The sequence below is a fragment of the Varanus komodoensis genome, unplaced genomic scaffold, assembly GCF_004798865.1.
Source record: "Varanus komodoensis strain SLA01 unplaced genomic scaffold, ASM479886v1 scaffold48, whole genome shotgun sequence".
Classification (NCBI taxonomy): domain Eukaryota; kingdom Metazoa; phylum Chordata; class Lepidosauria; order Squamata; family Varanidae; genus Varanus; species Varanus komodoensis.
Window position 1 is genome coordinate 4937484 of NW_025336059.1, and position 22322 is coordinate 4959805.

The 22322-nt window shown below is 48.2% G+C and overlaps 1 protein-coding gene across 1 annotated transcript in view; it reads right to left on the bottom strand.

Annotated features, from left to right (window-relative positions):
- The window catches only part of CFAP74 (cilia and flagella associated protein 74), a 48553-nt gene extending 39026 nt beyond the window's left edge, over window positions 1-9527 (bottom strand). The window contains exons 1-6 of the mRNA XM_044445314.1: window positions 9456-9527; window positions 7881-8038; window positions 6658-6865; window positions 5776-5952; window positions 4265-4438; window positions 2817-2935 (exon numbers count right to left, since the gene is read on the bottom strand). Of these exons, the coding sequence (XP_044301249.1) occupies window positions 2817-2935; window positions 4265-4438; window positions 5776-5952; window positions 6658-6865; window positions 7881-8038; window positions 9456-9512 (893 nt within the window). The 5' untranslated portion in view covers window positions 9513-9527. The remainder of the gene's footprint in view (window positions 1-2816; window positions 2936-4264; window positions 4439-5775; window positions 5953-6657; window positions 6866-7880; window positions 8039-9455) is intronic.
- Window positions 9528-22322: the final 12795 nt, after the last annotated feature.

Here is a 22322-nt window from a genome sequence, read left to right on the forward strand (position 1 = left end):
CTGGAACAAAACCCTGCCCTTTCATAAAGGGCTTCCCGTGGACAGCACCAAAAACAGAAGTGTCACATAGTGGCTGAGAAATGAAGCAGGATGGGGTTTCACCCTGGTATCTCCTGGTGGATCCGGGGAAACATCTTGCCATGACGCCCTGCGGAGCCACTGCTGAACCGCGTGTGGTCAATATGGAGCCAGCCAGATTCGGTATGGCTTCCTATGAAGGGCTTCTTCCAAGCAGAGCAGTGCCTGCCTTGCCCATGGACGGCCCTGGGTTTCATCCCAGAATTGCCCATTAAAGGGATCAGAGCATTTTAACGGGATGTGATGGGAAACGTCCTTCTCTGCCCAAAATTTTATACTGCATTGTTGTATTTTAATTTAATATTTATATTTTTAATTTATATTATAATTATTTTAACTTAATGATGTGAGCCGCCCCGAGGCTTCGGCGAATGGGGCGGCATAAAAATGTTTTAATAAATAAATAAATAAATAAATAAAATTTTGAAGAGCTAAGCTAGAATAGATGGTACTGGACCACCTCAGACAACCATCCAGTCCAACAAGCCTTCCAACCTGGAGTGTCAGCCTTACATAAGGGATTAGGGTCACACTGCTCTTGAAAGACCTGATATTTGCAGACTGGTTTGACTCCTCTGGCGTTCTGTGTAACTTTTAAGGATTTCTTACTGAATCCTGTGGCTCCGAATCCGCGTTTTAAGGATTGACGCCAGTGTGGGAGTGCTTTGCACCCTTGGAATAAGAAGCAGAGTCATGACACACAACGGCAGGGACCATCTAAGCATGCCACATGTCTCAGCTCTTCCTTGCGGGTGGGGAGAGCAATCTAGCCTTGCAGGGCAACCCCCAGCTGAGAATCTTAAAGGATGGCATGCAGCTAAGATCATGCCAAGTTGCCACTTGATTTGCAGCACAATTTCTGAGAACCTAGCTAAAGCCAGCCAGCGTAATAAGCTGCTAATTTACAGCTTTCAACTTGAGATGAGAGCATTACGGAGCCCGTGTCCAATCCAGACAGATCTGATCTGGGCACGAGCCCCATCTCTAGCAGTAATCTGCTAGGGCATGTAATCTAGTCGAGAAAAGAACGCAGACTTGAAAGCGCCAGCCAGGAGCTCGGATAACGTGCACTGAAAGAGAGTTCTGTTGCTGTATCCTGTGAGTTCACTGATCAAGAGCACGTTTTTGGTATTTTGGTTAAGATACCAACGTAAACACCTAAGTCTTCTGAGTCAGTCCCGCATTAGAAAGTCGCAGGCATTAGGAAGACGCTGCCCGTTGCAAGCTTCCAGGCTTTTCATCTACAATGGAACCAATGATCTGGGTGTTCTTGGCTCAGGATGTGCTATTTGGAGACAACAATCTTAGTTTGGGGTTGCTTGCGGGCCCTTATGCAATCGCCGCCTTCCGCATTCACGGAATTTTATAGTGGGTGGGCAAAGGGAGGGTCACACTGCTCCATTTATAACCCTCTCATGTTTTCCCACCGCTTCGTTTTTCTTGCAGAAAAAGGCCTGTGAGGGAGGAATCGATGTGGCAAGCGCAGCGTGGGCAGGTTTGCACGTCACACGAACCCACACTACCAAGAAGCAACTGTGGGTTAGGTTTGTTGCTCAGAGGAGCACCCACAGCACAGCCAACAGATGAATGGACTCGCCGTGGACCATCCCCTGCCTTCCTCCCCCCTTCCAACAAGGCTATAGAGTTATAGGGGTCAAGTTTTGAAGGGTGGCGATCATCCTTGCACCTCCCCCGTTGTTGTGATGCGACATCAAATGGTCTCTGACTTCTGGCGAACCTATAAAGCCCCCCGCCCCAAGGTGTCCTATCCATGGCAGCCCTGATCAGCTCTAGTCAACAAGGGTTGCCTCCATCAAGGAAGCCACTTCTACCTCAAACTTGGAATGACCTTCTCCCTAAGAGAGGGCAGAAGAGCCTACAGGATCCTTTAAACTATTGGAGTGTCTTTGGTGGGGGTCTAACTTGGATGAGGAGGAGGAGGAACTTTCTCCTCTGATCCTAACTATTCAAGAAGGGAAACGTCAAAGCTGTGAGGACAACAGAACCCCTAACAGCATCAAGGATCAGGGGCGGCAGATGCAATTGAGAATGTTCCCTGCTTGCTTCCCCTCAGCCTGACTGTCATGCAATATACTAAGCGTTTGCAGCTGCACTCTGGACCATGCCTGTAAGGGTTCTGATACCCCCCCACCCTTCTTTCTACCCACCCGCCTTCAGGCCTCAGTTTTGAGCCTTCACCCCGTGTTCTTCTGGGTCCATTTCAAGGTGAGCTCAAGGTGCTACCAAGGACTTTCAGTGCTCTAAGAAGGCCCACCACCACCACATCCATCACCTGCAGCTTTCACAGGGACTGGTATCCTGACTCGGGCTGCACAAATTCCCTCGCCCTGGATGGCTGCCCATGTCTTCTTCTGGCAGTAAAGGAAGACCTTCTAGCTAAACCAGCCTTTGGAAGAACGGGGACGAAGTAAGTGAAGCTCATGTTTTGCAATCAGTGTTGGCAACCGGTTGGAGCAGGCTACGCCCCCAGACAAGTAAATGAGTCGGTTCTTCGCATCACCCCACAGAACCGGCCGTTTGGAAGTGGCCAGAGGAGCAGTCATCAGCCACCATCAGAAGAGGCTACAACTGGCCCAAGGGATGCAGGGCTTTGGTGTCCCCAGCAGCGCAGCAGCGGCTGGACCTCATCAGTGGCATAGTATGAAGCCAGGCAGACACCTCAGCTGGCTCCTGTCTCCCCAGGGCCCAAGTCCCAGTGACCACCAGGGCCTACTTACTGAACAGTGAAAAAATCCTTCAGGTGCTCGCTGACTCCGACCAGTTTGCAGTAGTTAATGCTGTAGAAGGCATTGATCAAGACCATCTTCTTTTTGTATGTCTTTCCAACATCAAAGTCCTACACCGGATCAGAGCACATGTCGTCACACCGGCAGAGCTTTGGAGGCAGGAGCACAACCCTCGGGTGACTGGCTGAGCCACCGTCACATCGCAGTGGGCCTGGAGCGATCGCTACAGTCGCCTTGCTCCAAGTGGTACGTCTGAACGGAGTGCCGGACATAGCAAAAAGTACACCCACTCCAACATCGTTCTTCTAGCGGGTGAACAGTGGGGCTGCAGTGTTTAGTGGAGTGACAGCACGACCCTGTGTGTGTTTTCAGTCAGAAAAACACACCAGTGTGGTCAATGACACCTACCCTCGAGGAAGGGCGGGACTGTGATCCGCGCTATGCATGTTTGGATGCAAGTAAAGGCCTACAACTCCCAGCCTGCACGGGGAATGCTGCAAATTGTAGGCCTTCTGTGTTTCCGTACACATAAGATTGTATCTTTAAGAACTTACTTTTGAAAGGCCAAGAAGATGCTTCTTGTTACTCACACCCACTCTGATTAATAAAATTAGTTCCTTAAGTATCTTTGCATCAACATACTGTGTGCCATTGAAAAGTTTGACCATTTAAAAGGATGTTTTAAAAACACGGTTTGCTCCACGCACAACTGCATACGTAGTAGAGAATACACACATTTCAAATCTATCCATTAAGATTTCTTAATTAATTTCTTTCCATTAAGACATATTAAAGTTGTACTAGGGATAGGATGTATACAAGCAGGAGATGGTATTCTGTGTCTTGTGTTCACTGCAAGAAAGGCAGGATAGAAATGTAAACATTGGCACTATGTGGGGCTTCCTCTTTGGACTTTGCCCCTATTTTAACAGCATGAATTAAATAACCAGAAGTAGCAACATTTTATTAATTTATCTTTTGATTTATATCCTGCCTTTTTCCTACAGAGGGCTCAAGGCAGCTTACATCCTCCTCCTCCTCCATCTTATCCCCACAACAACAACCCTGTGAGGTAGGTCAGGCTGAGAGTCTGTGGCTGGCTCAAAGTCACCCCGGTGGCTCCATGGCTGAGCGGGGACTCGAACCCGGATCCCCTGAGTCCCAGTCCCACGCTCTTAACCACGACACCACACTGGCTCTCTAGAGCTTGAAGTCTTATTTAAGGTGCAGGTTCATTTTCTGTATTGAGACTTACTTGTTTGGGACTGTATTACCTGTTGGACTACCTCCTACCACCTAAAATTTAACCCAAAAGCCATTTGCAGCATTCAAGAGGACTTCATTTGAGTGGCAGCACTGAGAGAAGCTCAGCTAGTGGCAAGAAGGTGAGGGGCCTTCGGAGCGGTGGCCCCCCGTTTCCATTTCAAATTGGCACTAACCTTGAAATGAACGAGGCTTGGCTTGCTGTAAAAAGGACACCCCTTAAATTCACGACCACACACTCTGTGCTTGCGAATGACCCCGCTGTGCAGCTTCTCCAGGTTCTGAGCAAAAATCTCTTTTTCCAGTTTGGTTGCACCGACAGGTTTGGAGTCCTTCCTGTCGTCTGACACCTGAAGTGGTGGTGAAACAATATTTCAGAAAGGCGGAGCATCTATTTTACCCCTTGGATAATCATCTTTTAGGGACTTTTGTTCAGATTGCAGGGAGGCAACTCAGATTGAAATGCCAGAACATGCAGGTCTTAGAGGGAAAGGGGTGCTTTTTAATTTGCCTCTGCCCCTCCCTCCAAGATTTGGTAAACACAGCAAAGCTTTTAGAGCATGCAAGCAAAAGAAACTCCTGCAGAGCACAATTTTTAAAACCCCCGTGGCTATTTGGATGGGATGCATTAACTTCACTTGCTTGAAAAGAGCCCAGAAGTACTAGCTCAGCTGATCAGGTGCTATGGAATGTTCACAAACATTCCCACTACTCATACTTAAAGTACCTGCAAGCTCCGGGGGCTTAGGGGAAGGCAAGCAAGTACAGATGAATGCAGGCAATGCCATGAAAGTGCTAATTAACTGTTTTATCTGTCTGAATACCACATGCATGTATATATAGTGCCTGAGTGCAAATGCATTTATTTGACAGATATATCTCGCTTCTCCACCACTTGGGCCTTAAATAGAGCATATGGGGGGGGGGGTGTTGGATCAAGCTGCGTATAGGACCAGCATGGATGGGCTACACTTCCACACATTCAACTTCCACCCCTTAATAAAGAAACAGACCTCAGGATACCAGCAGAGAATCATGTCCGCCTGGAAAGGAGACTAACCACAACACGAACCGGAAGTGCTGGATTTAACCTATTAAACTTGACGTTTTCTTGGGACCTCTCCCACCCAAAATCTACCTGGATACCACACTGAACCTCTGGGACCTTCCTCCAAGTGCCAACTTGTGGGGGGGGGCTTCTCAGTGACCCCCCCCATCTATGGAATAAGCTTTCCACTGCAGCCTGCCCGGCACTGAATCTGTCTTTTCAGTGCCACTAAAAGATGGCCACCTTCTGAGACTTTTAAAGACTTGAGGGGAATCACCAAGTGCTTTGCAGGGTCATGCCTTTGCGATATTCGTCTGTTTTTATTATTAGTCATTTTAAATATAATTTTTTTCTGAGTTTCTGATATTCTATTGCATTTTTCTCATCTGCTTTTAGGGACTGTGTAAGCCACCAAGGGAAATTTGGCTGTGGGGCAGTGTAGGAATGAAATGAGTAAGTAAGGAGCCACTTCTTTTGGATGACCCTGCCTGACTCCTGGGGTCAGGGGAGCAGCCAGCTCTGTTCTACATTCAGGGTACGGTTGGCTAAATGCAGAAAAATCTGAGTCGGTCTTCTGCCATAAGCTAAGGACCTTGGTGTTTCATCTAACATTTTGTCTCCAAATGATGAAAGGTTAACCTCGGATATCCTGCACTCTTGATCCCAGATGCCTGTAAACTCTGGCTCGGCTAGCGTCTCACTTCCATCTTCCTCCTCGTCTTCATCTTTAATTTCTGGCATTGTCCACTGTGATCCTTCCAGAAAGTAGCATTTGTCCTCAAGCAAGTCACAAGGTGAAGGGGACCGCCACGTTTTCTGCAGTGGAACAAAACAATGGTGACGGACTACCCTAACTTCCACCATTTTGGAAGCGTGGTTTGGCTTTGACTATAAAGGAAGCCCAAGAGTCACTGACAAAGCCAACTAGCCGAGAGACCCTTGACAACGTCCCAAGGAAACGCTCCACGCATTGCCAAGAGCAGCGGGAAGCGGGAACGGCGATGTGGAGACAGAGCGGTGAGCATTGCCTGGTGATGCTGAACTCAGAAAGCGTCAGAGCAGCCCCAGGGGATGACGCCGGGACGGCATTTCGTTCCCAGCATCCCGGCCCTCAGCGTGGCTGGCATGGGGCTTTCACAGCAAACGGCTCCTTTGGCGAACAAGGGCAGTGCTGGGGCAGCGACTTCCAAGGGAGAGAGCAGAGGACGGAAAGCAGCAGCAGCTCTCCGTGGGCCCCGCACTCCCAATCCAGTGCAGATGCTACGTCTGATAGGAGAACCAGCCACCTGGGACAGGTGATCGCTTTCTATCTAGTATGGGCCATTGGCACACGCTGTGGCAGTGAACTCCTAACCTGGAGACCCTTAGACAAGGAAACTTGCAGGTCTGGCTCCGTTTCCTACTTCCTGTCTCACCAGGGCTACACGTCGCAGGAGGGACTGGTGATATTTTAAGTCAGCACAGTGACACTGCCAGTTCCCCGGTTCTTAAAGACTAGGCAGCATCCTGTGCTTGACTCACCTGCGTAACGGTTGCCGCTGAATCTCCACACGCCTCCTGTATGTACCGCCATGTTTTCATGCGCCACCTTGAGGCATCAGAAAGCTTTCGCCTGCCCTTTGGCATCCGCGGGCGCGACTCCCGCCTCGCTTTTTCCAGCTGAGCATTTTCTTTCAAAATCCGAGAGACAATCTCGATTTTCCTTGCTTTCTGTTGTTCCATAAATTCCCTGCATTTCAAGCGATGACATACAAGCTATGAGAGGCAGTGGCACTAAGGAGTGAGCAAACTCCCGATTTTGTAATTTTTACAAGAACACGGAACAGAAGAAGGGAATGTATAGGTTGTTCCACATTGTTTGCATGGCTCCTCTCAATACTTTTGTGGTGTCTGCCACCTCAGCAACATCCAAGAATGCTTGTAAGGTCCTTGAGAGGGGGACTGCTAAGGAAAGGAATTTGCACAAGCCACATAAAATTGCCCAGATCTTCAGGATCTAGCAAGGACTCTGAGGAGTGGTCCTACAGCCACCTCCTTCAGGTGGCCTGGGACCATAGCTTCTCATAAGGAGACTATGACCAGGTTGAATCCTGGTGACACCTGTCTCTCTCTGTACTCCCCAGGTCAGCTACACCTTTGGCAGGAGTTTTGTCAGCTGGAATCCTACCTCCTCCTGCGAGAATCATCTGGAACCATCTGTCCCCCAGGTGATGGATCTGTGTGTCTTGGTGGGTGTGCTCTCCACAAGGAAGAAAAGCCAGAGGTTGTCCAAAACCCATCAACTGAACTGTGGCAAGCTTACCTGGCTCCAGGTCCTTCTCCCACTTGCGCCAACAAGAAAACTTAGTCCAAAGGAAGTCAGCCATGTGCTTCAGAAGGACAACATGCCAGGACAGTGCCAGGACTGTCGCGGAGGCCCCGAGATCTTGCACAGCCTTGGCACGAGTATAGAAATCCTGCAGAACCAATGCCTGGCAATTCTCCACAGACCACCTCTATCCACTTGGACATGTGACTAATCTACACTGCTCGCCCTCTCTGAGATACAGGTACTCAACCAGACAAGTAACCCCCCCCCCCCCGCAAAATCTCCCCCTTGTGTCTAGGAATTGAATGCCGCCATTTTCCTAGCTTAATATAAAACAAGTGACCATCGTGTATCTTCAACGCAAGAGGCATCAGCCTTTTTTCCCCCAGTCGAAAAGCACAGAGAAGGAGATACTTGATTAGAAAGGGCAACTCACTTCTTCTGTCTCTCAAACTCCGCCTGTCGTTTCTGCAGAAAAATCGCTCGGGTGGCGTTGCATCCTTTGGCCTGGAGGGCCTCCTCCATTTTCCTGTCTTGTTCTTGGGAAAGGAGAGCACTGGCTTTGTCGCAGGCCTGCAGGGTTTGCAGATTCTCCTATGGGGCAGTAAGATTTCGGCAGGTTCAGCAGTGCCTGGTTCACACGCAAGGGCTGAGTATGTTGGTGACCACGGGCTGCGACTGACATTGTCTAAACTCAGCTGAGATAGACCTTGGTCAACAAGATGGTTTTGCGGTGCTTATTTACACATGCTGAATTTGCGGTTAAGAATAGACACAGTTCATGGTCCAGCTTGGAGATGGAGGTGTGTGAGTTGGCTTGACTCATGCGTGAAGTGCTGCCAGCACCAGGCTAACAAACCAGAATCGAGGGGACCTAATTCTGAACATTTTCTCCCCACACCCCTACTTGTACCTGTGTTGGGGCCAACCTGGCTCCTTTGCTGCTCGCAAGTGCCTACTAAACAAGCCAAGAAGGGCAAAGCTCTTCAATTTATCCCGATTCCACTCTCTCTCCCACCTTCTCTTTGGAATAGCTTCCATTCTGCAGACAAGTCCTGCTCTTTCCATGCCGATTTACAGAAATGGTATCTGGGATCTTCAGGTTGGGAGACACCAGGAGAGCAACAGCAGCTCAGGTGACAGGGATGCACACAAAAGGTGCCACGGGAGGAGGAAACGTGCCCTGCGATGTCCTTCCAATACAGGTATAAATCTACACCAGAGATGCTGCTGGTGAGAGATTCTAACAACTTCATTTCATTCTATAACAACTGTTGTTAAGTGAATGGATACCAGAAACAGGTGGAAATGTCCTTGGCTGGAGATCCACTCACAGAGTGGATTTTCTGTCACCTCTGCCTAAGCCAACGAGAAGCCCCAACATAATAGGATGCTAGAACGATAAAGATAAGAAAGGTCGTATAATCTAGCTACCTGCAATGAAGCCCCTTCCTTTGCAAGCATTTCTGCAGAAGCTGGCTTGCCAACCATATATGCCCAGCCGCCCCTTGAGATCGGCGGGGGAGGCCCTTCTCCAGGAACCCTCCGTGAAAGAAATTAGGAGGGTGGGTACTCGGAGGAGGGCTTTCTCTGCGGTGGCGCCCAATCTATGGAATGCACTCCCCAGAGAGGTCTGCCTGGCGCCGTCGTGATTTGTTTTTCAGCGCCAGGCGAAGACCTTTTTATTTAAGCAGCATTTTAACTGTTAACATTATTGGTTTTATCTGACCTGGGTGGATTATTTTATACTGTATTGTTGTATTTTTAATTTAATATTTATATTTTTAATTTATATTATAATTATTTTAACTTAGTGATGTGAGCCGCCCCGAGGCTTCGGCGAATGGGGCAGCATAAAAATGTTTTAATAAATAAATAAATAAATAAATAAACCCAATCTGCCGGGTCGGCACATGCTCAGGATCTGCCCAGAATGGCAACAGCTTGCCATCCTTCACTTCTTTACGCTTCTGAAATTGCTGGGCCAAGAGCATCAAAATGAGGCAAATACCCGTTTAGCAGTGATGTTGTTCTTCAGCGACAACACGGTGTCCATTCTCCTTTGCATGTATTCCTGGAGTTTCAGCTCCTCACTGGCTTCCTTCTCACGGACTCTGTCAGAAAACCACAGCCAGTCAAGTTTGCACACCCGTCAACATTGGAAGATGCTCTCTGCTATGCCACACATAAGACACCTAGACCAGATCGAGACTTGGCATTCTCCCTTTACTTGCTCTTTCCATCCAGCTTGGAAAGACAGGCTAAGCCTCTAGGGCAGTGATGGCGAACCTTTTAGAGACCGCGTATCTGACCTGCAACCCAAAACCCACTTATTGATCGCAAAGGGCCAACACTGCAGTAAAACCTGAAAACAGCCAGTCCAAGCTATATATACATCTCCTTGGCAGCACACTGACGGGCCATGCAAAAGCTTGGACAAGTTGCGGCTCGTGACATCATCGCCTGGCGCCACTACTCCTGTCCGAGCATGCGCATGGCCCCTATGTGCACTGTTATCTGACGCTTGGCTGCTGGGGCGGCTTGGCTCGTGTGCCGCCAGAGAGGGCTCTGTGTGCCCGCTGCAGCACACACACCAAAGGTCCGCCACCTCTGCTCTAGGAGGTGGCTGTTGCCAGAGGCAAGAACGGAGCTTCCCATCCAGTGCAGGTACAGTTCTTAAGAAGTACCAATGACAAACCTTCTTAAACTATTCTTCAGAAACTGGACTGCCTTCCGGTGGTTCTGGTGAGCATCTTCCAAGGCTTGGGGAAGACTGTCTTCATACGCCTTGCTGCCTTGCTTTATTTTTCTGCAGAGAAGCCAAATAGATTTGTTACTGGAGTGAAGCAGCATCGGGCATCTGTCAAGGGCTGCCCCCTAGTTGGGGGGGGGGGGTTGCTAGAGCCCCCAGCACTGCCACTTTCTCCTTCCAGCTGCCGCCTGCTCACCTATCCCTCTCTCCAAGGGCATGAGCGACCAAAACCCATTGCCCCGCTACTCTCCAAGAGACGCTGCTGACTGGGCCCTGAGGGAGAGGCGAGTAATTAAGAAACAGAGGTGAGGAGGAGGAAGCAAGCCAACCGAGAACATTTTGAGAACACCTCCCCTCCCCAAACAGGACCAGGGCTAACAGGGCTGTTTGAGGATTCACATGTTGCTGTATTGCTCCTGGATTTTTAGCTCTCTCTGCCTAGCTTCCTCCTTTTACCTAGACTACTGAACAGAGGTTGGCTGTTGGAGCGATTCCTCAGCAGTGAAGGCGGGGGATACAGTTCGGGATCACCAAGCATCGCTCCTTCCGAAGCCATCAGGCTCTGCTTGGGCATGGATACACAGACAGAAGACACGGACTCTTTGCACCGCTAAAACGCTGGCCAAAGGAAGGAACGGTCGGTACCCAAGTTGTAAAACACCAGCCCGGTCCTGGGAATTGGGTGCTCTTGGAGAACCGATCCAATGCCAGTTCATGCACCAGCCCCAGTAGGGAGCACTGGCTTCCCATCATCGCATCCCTGCCCCACCTGCCAAATCTCAAACTCCTCGCTGGGTTTGATTAGGAGAACTTCTAAAATTTATTCTGGAATTAGAACACCTGCAGCTTGCAGCGAAATTACAACTTGCCTTCTCTTTCTGGCTCTCTGCTGCTTTATCCAGCAAAAGTTTCATGCTGAAACACCGCCAAAAAAGCAGTGCCATGTCTGATGATGTTCACGTGTGCTTCTGTACTATCGGTCCAATAGTATGCGCAACATATTTTTAATGAAAGCATGTGCTCATAATCTATTCTGTTTTGGTGGTGATTCATCACAGTGAATGTGCTTGGAACTAAAGTGGATAGATACAGAAGAGTTTCTTTTTAATGGACCAACTATTACTGTTTCTACTATTTCTAGAGCTATAAGTAATATATGCTGTAGAAATATGTAGAGACCAAGATACAGAAAGGGAGGATTCCTAAACCAAGGTGCTTTCATTCCGCAAACAAAGCAAGACATTTAGAACTCAGACATCCAGGAGGAAGATTTGGCAGGGGAGAAATTCGGAAGCATGCTTAATAAGCATGTCAACATGCAACTCACTGCTCTGTGGTCAGCCACCTCCGACTCAGAAGGCGCTTCCTGTCCTCCTGCTTCTGGAGTCGCTCTTCCGCTTGCTCCTGGCGTCGCTGGTCCAGCTCTTCCTCATCGCGCCTGATCTGTTTGCGGAGCTCCGAAAAATTGCCTTGCTCGATTTCAATCTTCCATATCTCCAGCCTTGTAAGTGTTTACGGGAGGGGTGTCACTCGCGAAGACCATCACCCAACGTGTTTTCACACAGTTCACCCACCCAGGACTGCTTGCCCTGCTCATGAAACGAACTTGCAAGTCACAGATAACGATGTGGCCGCATGCAAGCAGAACCAGGCACGACAGCATCTTTGATGCCGTGAAAGGAAAGTGCATTTACACAAAGCAAGCATTTTGTTTGACTAATACACGCAGAAAGCCCTCGGCAGCTCATGCGCTGGGATGCAACGGCTGAGTTGCACGAAGGTGGCTGGGGTTTGACCGCTGCCACGAACTTTGGAGGCTATATCGCCAGAGCTGGTGCACCGGGATGAGTTGCCCAGCTGAGAACATGGCCTTCAGAATGAACCTTCCCTGTTGAGACCTGCAGAAGACGTTCTACGGAGAAGCCCAATGGAGGCTTGTGGTACCGCAGTCATGGATCTAGTTCTAGGGAGAACTGTCTGGATACCGCCGTGCTCGTCCCTGGACATCTAGGGCAGAGTTTCCTATTGCGTGATGCTCAGCTTGCTATGCTATGGCTCAGACTACAAGCTCCTTGGAGCAAGAAGTATTATTATTATTATTATTATTACATTTTTATACTGCCCATAGCCAAAGCTCTCTAGGCAGTTGACAGCAATAATCATAGAATCATAGACTCAAGTCACCCATCCCATTTCTGCCCAGGCCTGACCCTGCTTAGCTTCCAAGATTAGGCAGGATCAGACACTTCAGGCTACATGGAAGCTGCATGTGTCTTTCGGGAAAGTTAGCCACTCTCTAAACGCATACAAAGGTAAAAGCACCATTTAATACTGACAACACAGAATGCAAAACTGGCCACTGTCTGATGTTCTAGCCTATCCTGCTCTTATTTATCTATTGCACTTATATCTGGTCTTTCCTCCACAGGACTCAAACCAAGCATGGTCCTCTCCTGCACAGCAGCCTGTGAGGTAGGCTTTCTGGCTGGGTGGAACCTTGCATCCGGGTCTCCCTGGTCCTAGTCCAACACTCTAAACATCACTTGATTGCAGGAAGGCTCTTAAAATTGTTTCCCTGGTGGCTTGCTTTCTTCCTTTCCACGCTGATATAGGCATATCGATTTTGCAGCACAGCCCATCTAAAGACACAAGTCAGAAGCACTGGCGTGTTTTGGAGAATTCCAAGGTTTGTGGAAGTAGGTAAAAAACCTAGAAGAGCTGGGAGGAGACACCCAAAACAATGCAACCGGGACTGACCACCTTAGCATCGCTGGCCTCTTGGCTTGCTGGCTGCTTTGAGGAATATGCACAGGACACATGGAAAGCCTAAAATTAATAAAGGCCACAATCCTATGCATACTTCATTGGGAATAACTACCACTGGATTAACTTCTGAGATGTGCATAGCAATGTGCAGCCAATCGTTAGACTAAAACAGAGCTTATTTGAGATTCAGATTTCTTTAAATGAGGCAGCCACTCCATCAGTACAGGCTAATGTCCCATTATTTCTGGCAGATAGCTTGTTTGCAGCGGACGGTTTGTGCCAAAGGCCGCCCAGAACTAGCCACTAGCCAGGTGGGCAGGCAGAAGGACTGTCTGCCATTGCGATGCAAGTGGGAACGCCAACCCTTAAAAGCAGGGCTTCCCCCAGAGAATCCACGAGGCCTCCAAGGGCTGGACAAAGGATCCACGGGGGCTTCTGAGCAAACAGGAGCCATGAAAAATACGGACGAGACCTGCAGCATCACGTGTGCCCTCTGGCGTAACCACCTCAATTCTATTCCTGGCTCCAAAGGAGCTAGGGCCATCCAAGGCTATCCCTGACAGCTTTTTAGAATTATAATTTTAAAAATATTTCCTGCTAATCGCTCTACTAAGCAGTGTCAAAGAAGTGTTCTTTCTTGAGGGGGGAAAAAGAAGCTTTTAATGTAATTCTTCTGCAGAAGGAATGATTTCGGCTTAATCGCTGCTTGACCACTTCCATAAGTAGTTCTTTCTGGGCTGGCTTTGATGTAGTTGCCACAGTACTGTGACCTCAAGGCAACTTTTAAAAGGTTGGGCTTCTCGCACCCCTCCCAAATCTCCCCCCCCCCCCCGCCATGCCAGAGAGCTTGTTTCCTCTTTCTTACATATTTTATCCTTTTACATGCATTATCTTTTCTTGTTCACTGTTCCAAAATCACCTTTCTGGCATAGACAGCAACACATTAATCCTGTAAGCAAGTCCATAAAATCAGGCTGAAGTGTGGAACACACACCCTTTCTGCAAGCTAAGAGAGTTTGCAGCTTTGCTTTCACCTGGCAGCTTACCTTTTGACAGCTGTCGGGTGAAAACAAAGGGAAGAACAAGCCTATTTTCCCTATTCGGAGAGCCAGTGACAGAGGCCTGGACTGGCAACCTGAGAAATCCAGAAATCTCGGAGGAGAATTACCTCAGAGAGGCAAGCATGCACCCGCAGGCATTGCTGGTTATCTCCTCCCTGCCTAAGCCACTGTGAGTATTTTGACTGCTTCATTCTTCGTACTAACAAAAAGGTCTGAAAAATAGGGAGGGGGTCAGCATGGACCAATGCACACATTGCGGGAGCCCTCTGAATTCTCTCCCCTCGTGACCAACGCAGCCCCCTTCTGCAATCTTCTAGAACAGCAGAGTCCTAGACATTTCTACCCAGACGTGTGCTTGAGTTTAGTGGGACTTACTCCCAGGTATGTAAGCAGGCCCTGCACTGCAGCCTGAGCTGCAGCCAAAGGCAGAATCCTTCCCTGCACTGCAATTCAAGGACCAGTCCCTCTTTCGTGTCCCAGAACAGATTCCAAAACGGGGGCAGAGGGGTAAGCTTCCCCCAGGCCAGCCTCCTCTGATGGCCATGGCTAGAACCATGTGCTGTCAGAAATTGCAGGTGACTTCTCACACCGTCCCTTCCCTGCTTCTATGTCCCCGCTGGGTAATGTACATTGCCATGAACTCGCATGGAGAAAAACAGACCGATGCAATTGGAGGACCTTATCAGAGCAGGAACCAAACCCGTTCCTTGCTCCAGGTGATTGTGGGAATTAAAACCGAGGCTGACACATCCTGGCCTCGAAGAATCCGAGGTCCTACCCCAAGAATCCAAGGTGGGTCCTGGGACGCCATCCACTGCCCACAGATGCCAATCGCCTCGGGCCTGAAGTCAGGCCGGCGCGAGAGAGATGGCTTTAAAGCGACAGAGACAAGGCAAGGGAAAGGAACAGATAGTTCCCCCTTTATTTAAAATAAAAGCTCTTCTATGGAACCAGATTGTCACTTCCCCGGCGCACGGCAGCTAGCAAGAACCAACATGATATGAAGGCAGCGTATTTCCAGGCAGTGGTGGAAAAGCACAAAAGGTTGCTTTACTGCAGCTCAGCCTCTAATGGGCCAGCTATCCTTTCCCTTCCACTCAAGTGTTCCACATTTGCATACTTACTGATTACCACAGAGAGAGAGAGAGAGAGACACAGAGAGACAGAAAGAAACTTTAAAAGCAGGACACACCAGCAGGGCCAAGTTGCTAGGCTGCATTAGCAGAAAAGCGTGGCAACCTTTTCGCCATCTCTTTCACGCTCCTCAACTTACATATTTTCGTTGAGCACTGCAGCAATTCTGGACTCGAGGTCCTTTTCATTCGCCAGTTCATCACACAAGCGCCGATGCATTGCCTGTAGGCGGAACACTGCAGCGCTGTCACAATAAAGGGTGGGGGGGAGGGAGAGAAGAAAATGGGAAATAATGCTAAAACCTGGCACATAAAAAAGAAACAATTATGGCGCCTTGAGGGATGGAGGCCTCTGTTTTCAGAATTCCGCTGGTTTATATTAATGGAATGTCTTTCAATTACATTCCGAAAGTATCCCCCCTTTGCCTTTCATTCTCTTTAAAACCCTCCGCACTGGTTGAGTGACGATAATCAAAGCAAGAACCTTTTTGCAGGCAATACGGCTTAGTCTGAGTGGTTTGTGATTTTAAAAGGAGAAGAGACGTTGCAATAGGCGCCTACTTACAAATGTAGGTGGCATCACCAGGACAGAAAGCAGGGTCGCCAGAGGATGGGTTTGGTGGTCGCCCCCGCGCAGTGGGGTCAGGGCTGCCGGGGCCCTCAAGGCCGTGCCATGGGGCCAGTTCGCCGGCTGTGTGCTTGGGCTAGTCTCAGCCTGGCTGCTCCTGCTTCACACGTGCCCCCGGGAGGGAGGGAGGGAGGGGGCGGGCCGGGCCGGGCCATGAACGAGGCAGCTCCCGCAGGTGGTGCCTTCCCTCGGTCATCAGGCAACTGGGACCAGGGCAAGTGAGTGGGAAGCATTGGGCGTGTCCAGGCAGAGAAGACGCGGTGTGCAGCCAGGAGGGGCCTGCAGGGGCTTCCTACTGCCAGCCCCACCTGTGTGAAACGGAAACGGTGGAGGGATGGGCTTTCCGGGAACCAGTCCGAAAGGGTGGGCCACTCATTTCCATGGGCTGCAGCACAACGGCAGATGGGGGAGAGACGGGCCACTGCGGGAGGACCGAGAACGGAGCCCGAGGGCAGTCCTGAAGTGGAAGTAACAGCACCTGGTCCAGGGCCTGGAATTTCTAGACCCACAGACAGGGTAGTCTTGGACTGGTTGGCGCCAGGGGATGACTGGGCACCAGGCTGCAAGCCCAGCGAAGCCCTCGGTTCTGGTTCTCCCAGCTGGGTGGTGGCTGGAATGTCTTTGATGTGGAGGACTGTGAAGGCCTGCAAGCCAGCTGACTCATGAGGCATCCCCTGGGGAAGCTGGCAAGGGCTTCCTCGGCACCTCCAGACTTCTGGGCCCCAAGTCCACCTGCCTCTGCTCACTGGCCACTGGACAGATGACAAGATTGTTCTGCTTCTCTGCAGTGATCCAAGTCCCAGCTGCAGGGTCACCTGAGGAACACTGCCCAGAAGGTAGCTGTAGGTTTCAAAGGGGTCTTTTTCTACCCCAGGTAGAAAGAAAAGGCCTTTCCTGGGCTAGATGCTTCCCCCACGAGGTTTCCATTAGCACAAGGAGGGCTTTCAGGTTTCACCTAGCACAGGTGATTTAAGATTGCATTTTTTCTTCAGCCATGCATCACAATGTAATCTATAGAACAAGGCCCAGCCTATTGCCCTTCAATTTGCATTACAATTATTTTGGCTAACAAAATTTAAACCTGCATGAAAAAGCTTTCCTTCAATGGATTTCAATTTGCTTTGGTTGTAACTTGGAGTCAGTTAATCTCCTTTGTTGAAGACATTTTGGGCGGATATTCAAGTACCCCACAAAACTATACTTCGGCAAAATTTGGGACATTTTGTTACCCCAGCCCTGCTTTGGTTTATAGAACAAAAACCTGTAAAAGGCAAATGGCTGAAACTTCAGGACACTTTTTACCAGGAAGATTTTGACAATGTCCTGAAAGGACTAGAGGGTAGGTTCACTTACGCGCAAATTACATAACAGAATGCAAGCCAGGGAGAGGCAAAAGTTACCCCTAAAATTAAGACAAGGCTTCTTCTGCTCAGGGCTGATGAAGTATTTATTAATACATAGAGGAGCCAAGGTTGTGTTAGATTTCTAGTGGTTTTTAAATCATTGTAAAAACAAAACCTAGAGATGCAACCTACATCTGTGATGTGTTTTGTAAAAGAATATTCCAAACTGCAAATAAGTATCCTAAATTTAGCAACACGTTTCTAAATAGCTCTCAGAGATTACAAAGAAAGAAGCTAGCACTGACTCTGAGTGCAACATATTGAAATGGGCCCAATCACAGATGGGAGAGAGATGTAACCTGGCAGCAAGCGCAAGGAGAGAGAGGGGGGGAACCAGGCACTTGAAGAATCAATGGACCAAAATAGTCAGCCTACCGAGCTTTAGCAATGGTTTTGCTTCAAAAAATTACACTGCTGCTTTTCTGACCGCAGGTCCAGCCTACCCTTTTTGGTGAATTGAAAATATGCACAGAAATAGCCGGGGAGGTCCACAGAAGCCCGGCAAGTATGCAGCCTGATAAACACTGCCCAAGAATCCAAAGCCAAATGAAATCCATGGTTTTTCAGATGAAAAGCACCCACAGGAGTCGAGCAAACCCAACCAGCATTTCCTGTGATCTTGATGCTGTTTTATAGAACCAAAAATGGGAGGGGAGGCCAGGATCAGTTTCTAGAAACATGTGGAATTTCTTCAGAGGTTTGTACTGAGAACAAATTCACTTCGTGCCTAAACCATTGTGGTCCCCTGTAATTTTGTTCCCCCATGTGCACAGAGCCATTAAGAACACAGAGACCTTATTACCCTCCACTTTTAATTAGCCCCGTGAGTAAAACTGTTTGCAGCAACAAGCCTATTTTGCTGCTGCCTTCTTAACAGCTTGATGTAATGGGGGTACATTGGAAATCAGTTACTGTTTCTGAAGCACTCCTGCCTTTACGGATTACTATATTAATTTCCTCTTTTGCCACTTCAGAGAACCCAAAGCGGCCTCCATAATCCGCCTCTCCATTTTATCCTCACAACAGCCCCGTGAGGGAGGGTAGGCTGAGAACCAGTGGTGAGCCCAGAGTCGTGGCCAAGTGGGCACTCAGACCTGCCTTCTCAAGTCCCAGGCTAGCACTAACCACTACACCACACTGTCTCTCACTGATTTGATTTGTTGGGCAACAAGGACAGCTCCAAGAGCTGAGCTCAGCCACCTTTCTCATTTCTAACTGACCAGCTGGAATCTGACCTCAAAGCTACGTGTGGAGAGAGTCCAGCATTCCCGAAACTGTTGCACACATGGATACGTGGTACGGATGGATTTCACTGACCTGGTCCTCCATCTGCTTCCCAGCAGACCAAAAAAGGCTCATGTTTCCTGCCACACGATGAAGCCCTCTGAGAAACGCATTTGTTTTATTGCGGGTTTTAATCATGGACTCACCAAGCCTCCTTTCCAGGAAGAGAATCAAACAGTGACGGACAGACCCAGCAGCAAGGAGATGGTAACAAGATTCCCCTCGCACCAGGTCATGTGAAGAGATATTTGAAAGGCTGAGACTGCTACATACGTGTTCCCGGCCTCCTTTTCGCTCTCAATTTCTTCCTCCACGCGCCTCTGCTGTGCTGTTAGCAAATCCATCCGGAAATGACAGCCATTCAATTCCTCCCTGAAAATAAGCAGAGGATGAGTGGAAATGTTATCCATGTTTCTTTGGATTTGACTGACGGGTGTTAACACTGGCAGTCACTTAATATCAGCTCCATCCCTGATAGTTTTGCATTGGTTAAGATGTTTATAAATCAGCTGAAGTGTTATGTGCTCTGCAGAGATTCAAAGGTGACAGTTCCTGCTGTGAGCCTGCAATCCACAGACATGGCACAAGAGGAATAAGGAATGAGGAGGGGAGAGGAAAACAAGCGTTGGAGCAGTGGAACTTTCTCTTTCTGGTTGAGGGCCAGGGGAAGAAGGCACGGATGCCTCATCCTGAGCCCAAGCAGGGGTGCATTTCAGCCCAGTTCTGTCAACACTGATTGGCAGCGGCTTACAAGGATGAGACAGGTATTATTGCCATGCTCTACAGGGGTGACACTTGGTGCACAGGTAAAAAAATGAACCTTCACACTAGAGACTTCTCGACTGGTAGCTCAGTTTCCTGCCCCTCTTTCCTGTAGCAAGGAACTTAGGAGTAGTTTGACGCAGGAACACTTTCATTCTAAGAATGGCAAAGGAGAGGGCTTTAAGAACTTGAGAAAAACCCTGCTGGATCAGACCGAAAGTCCATCTAGTCTAGCACTCCACACACACGGCGGCAGAACAGTTGGTCCATCGGCTGGAGCGCCCTCCAGCAGAACACGATCTTAATCTTTAGCCCTTCAAGCAGCTTTTACTACATTGCAGGAAGAGGCCAGGGGAAAGCTAACCTGTTTTTTTGAATCATCATCTCCTTTTCTTTGGCTAGGCCGTCAAGTTGATTCAGGTTCCTACGCAGATTGAGAACACGGACTCTGTCCGTGTAGTTCATGGTTCTTCTGCTGCTGCGGGCCTTGGGTTGCTCGGAACTTTCCCTTGAGGTTGGAAAGAGGGAAATAAACATTGTCACCTGAATGCAGAAACCCTGCTCAGTGTATGAATTCTAGGGACAGAGCACTCCTGAAAGATGTTTAAAGACCTTTCCGGAGAATGAGCCCACCGTTGATAGCAGGACCCATCACAGCTCCCACTTTCAAGAAGTTTCTCTTAATGTTCAGCTGAAATTTACCCTCTTGCAGTTCAAGTCCATTAGATCTAATCTGTTCCCCAGAGGAGCAGAGAACAAGTTTTTGCCCTATATAGGACAGGACTTTAAATATTCGAAGAGCACTCTTGTATCTCTGCTCAGTGTTCCCTTCACCTGGTTAGACACACTCAGTCTTGTTAATTTGCTCTGTTCTTAAGAAAAACCAGTGGATCTATTTTTAGTTGTGAAAAGCATGTCTTCTCGGGCCCTAATGAAAAAGAGCCATAGCTGAGAACTCAAAGACAGACTCACCCACAAGCGGCTGAAGGCCCCGTGGCATCTTCCAAAGGACCTTTAGCACCAGCCTGCTCCTCCCTGAGCTCTTCTTCAGGTCCTGATGGAAATGAAAGACTTCCCCGTTAACAGATGTGCAGCTTTGATACCTCCTTCTTGCCAAGTCAGAGCCAAGTTCAGCCACAGAGATGACATGCCAAGAGTTCCGCTGCTAAGAGTGTTTAACTGGGAGAAGGGGAATCTTGCCAGAAAATATAGAAATTTTATACCCAGGGACTTTAAGCAGACCAACACTCTCCACCAGAGCTGTCATGGACAATCGGCCTGAAAGAGCCTAACGAGGACATGCAGTTTACAGTGCTTTGAAGGGTTGGGTCAAATCAGCAAATGCATTGAGGAATATGATTGGGCAAAGAATTACAGTGCTAGGAGGGATCCTTTTTAAGCACAGGGTTCCACTGTCCCAGCCCTGAGGGATGACTATCCAGCCTTCATTTAAAGATGCTGGAAGGCAAGTGCTGAGACTATTCCCTTAGAAATTGGAGTGTTCGTGAACATTCTGTGCTCTCACTCCAGCTCGATCAGTTTGTATCAGGGCTTTACAACCATAAGCACAGCACAATATGAATTCGTGAGCTTGCAAAATGTCACACTATTTTAATGTCTTAACCTTTCCCATTCTCCTTCTCTTGCATGTGGGGCACGGTGAGGCTGATTTCTTCTTTATTGCTGTCTTCCGTAAAGTACAGATCAGGGGTGAGCTCCTCCTCTGAAATACTGGGGAACGCCATGCCATTCCTCTGTGCAAGCTTTTTCCTCCTTTCCAACGGTGCTTAGCTAGCAAAGAAAATAGATGACATTACCACCCTATTTCCAGACAAACTATACAATACAATACGAAACAAAAAACCACAGAATGGGCTTCTTCTTGTTTTGTGACTAAAGCAAAGATCATAACTATTCTTCTACCTTGCAAAAACAACCATTTTGCTTCCCAATTATGCCAAGAGCCACTGTTTTCAGATATGGCACTGGCCAAAAATTGCAGCAAAATTCCATGAATGCATCATTCTATGCAAGTCAATGTCTCTGCAAAGCAATCCTTCAGTTATTGTGCTTATATATATTGAACATATATATATGTCCATTATATATATTTTTGATACAGTTCATGCCTGAACCAAACAAAGCCCAACCTCCTATTATCTCAACACGATTATCTAAGGGTGCAATCTAATGACTTCCTGCCACAATGCACACATGTGCCTTAACACAGGGGCTTGTCCATTTGATGTGGAGTTCAAGGCTTCCCTGGCCTGCATTTCACCTAGATGGTTGATTTTTTTTTATTTTTTGTATTTTTGTATTTAGTGTAATTTATTATGTTCTATTGTATTTCACTGTATTTTATTGTGTTGTAAGCCGCCCCGAGGCTTCGGCAAGGGGCGGCATAGAAATGTTATAACAATAATAATAATAATAATAATAATAATAATAATAATAATAATAATAATTTTTGCTAATTGCGTGCATGCATGTGTTCACACACCTCAACACCTCCTCTTTGCTAGGGTTACCTCTCAGCTCAGAAGACTGAATAAAGGCCTGCAAGAAGCTACAACTTAACAACACGCTGGCTAACTTTCTTCAACGAAGGTTCAGCATCAGGCTGTTTAATGGCAAGAAAGGGGCACTTTAACCGCATCTGTGGCCACTGAATTTTAGAGTTTTCCTCTCTGCAAAGCCCTTGAGCAATGTGTGAACTGTCAAGAGATAGTGGACACAGATACATAGGTGTGCAAACAAGAGCATTTGAGTTTATTCAGACACACAGGAAAAACTTGTAGCATGTAGGTAGACCCCAAAAAGGAAAATGGATTCTGCACAGGATATTCTATTAGTTACGGCAGGAATTTTACGGAGGGTAAGAGATCAGAAGGCAGTTAAACTAGAGGCACATAGGCATAGAAACAACAGGGTTGAATGATTGAGCTAAGAGACAAAAAAGAGTTTCCAGGGCCCACGTACACTGATATACCTAAATCAGGTGTACCTGAGAAACAGGACTGACAATATGAATTTCCTGTTTTGTTCAAGATGCCCCCTCAACAGTTTAAAACCTTTCTTGTCAGTTT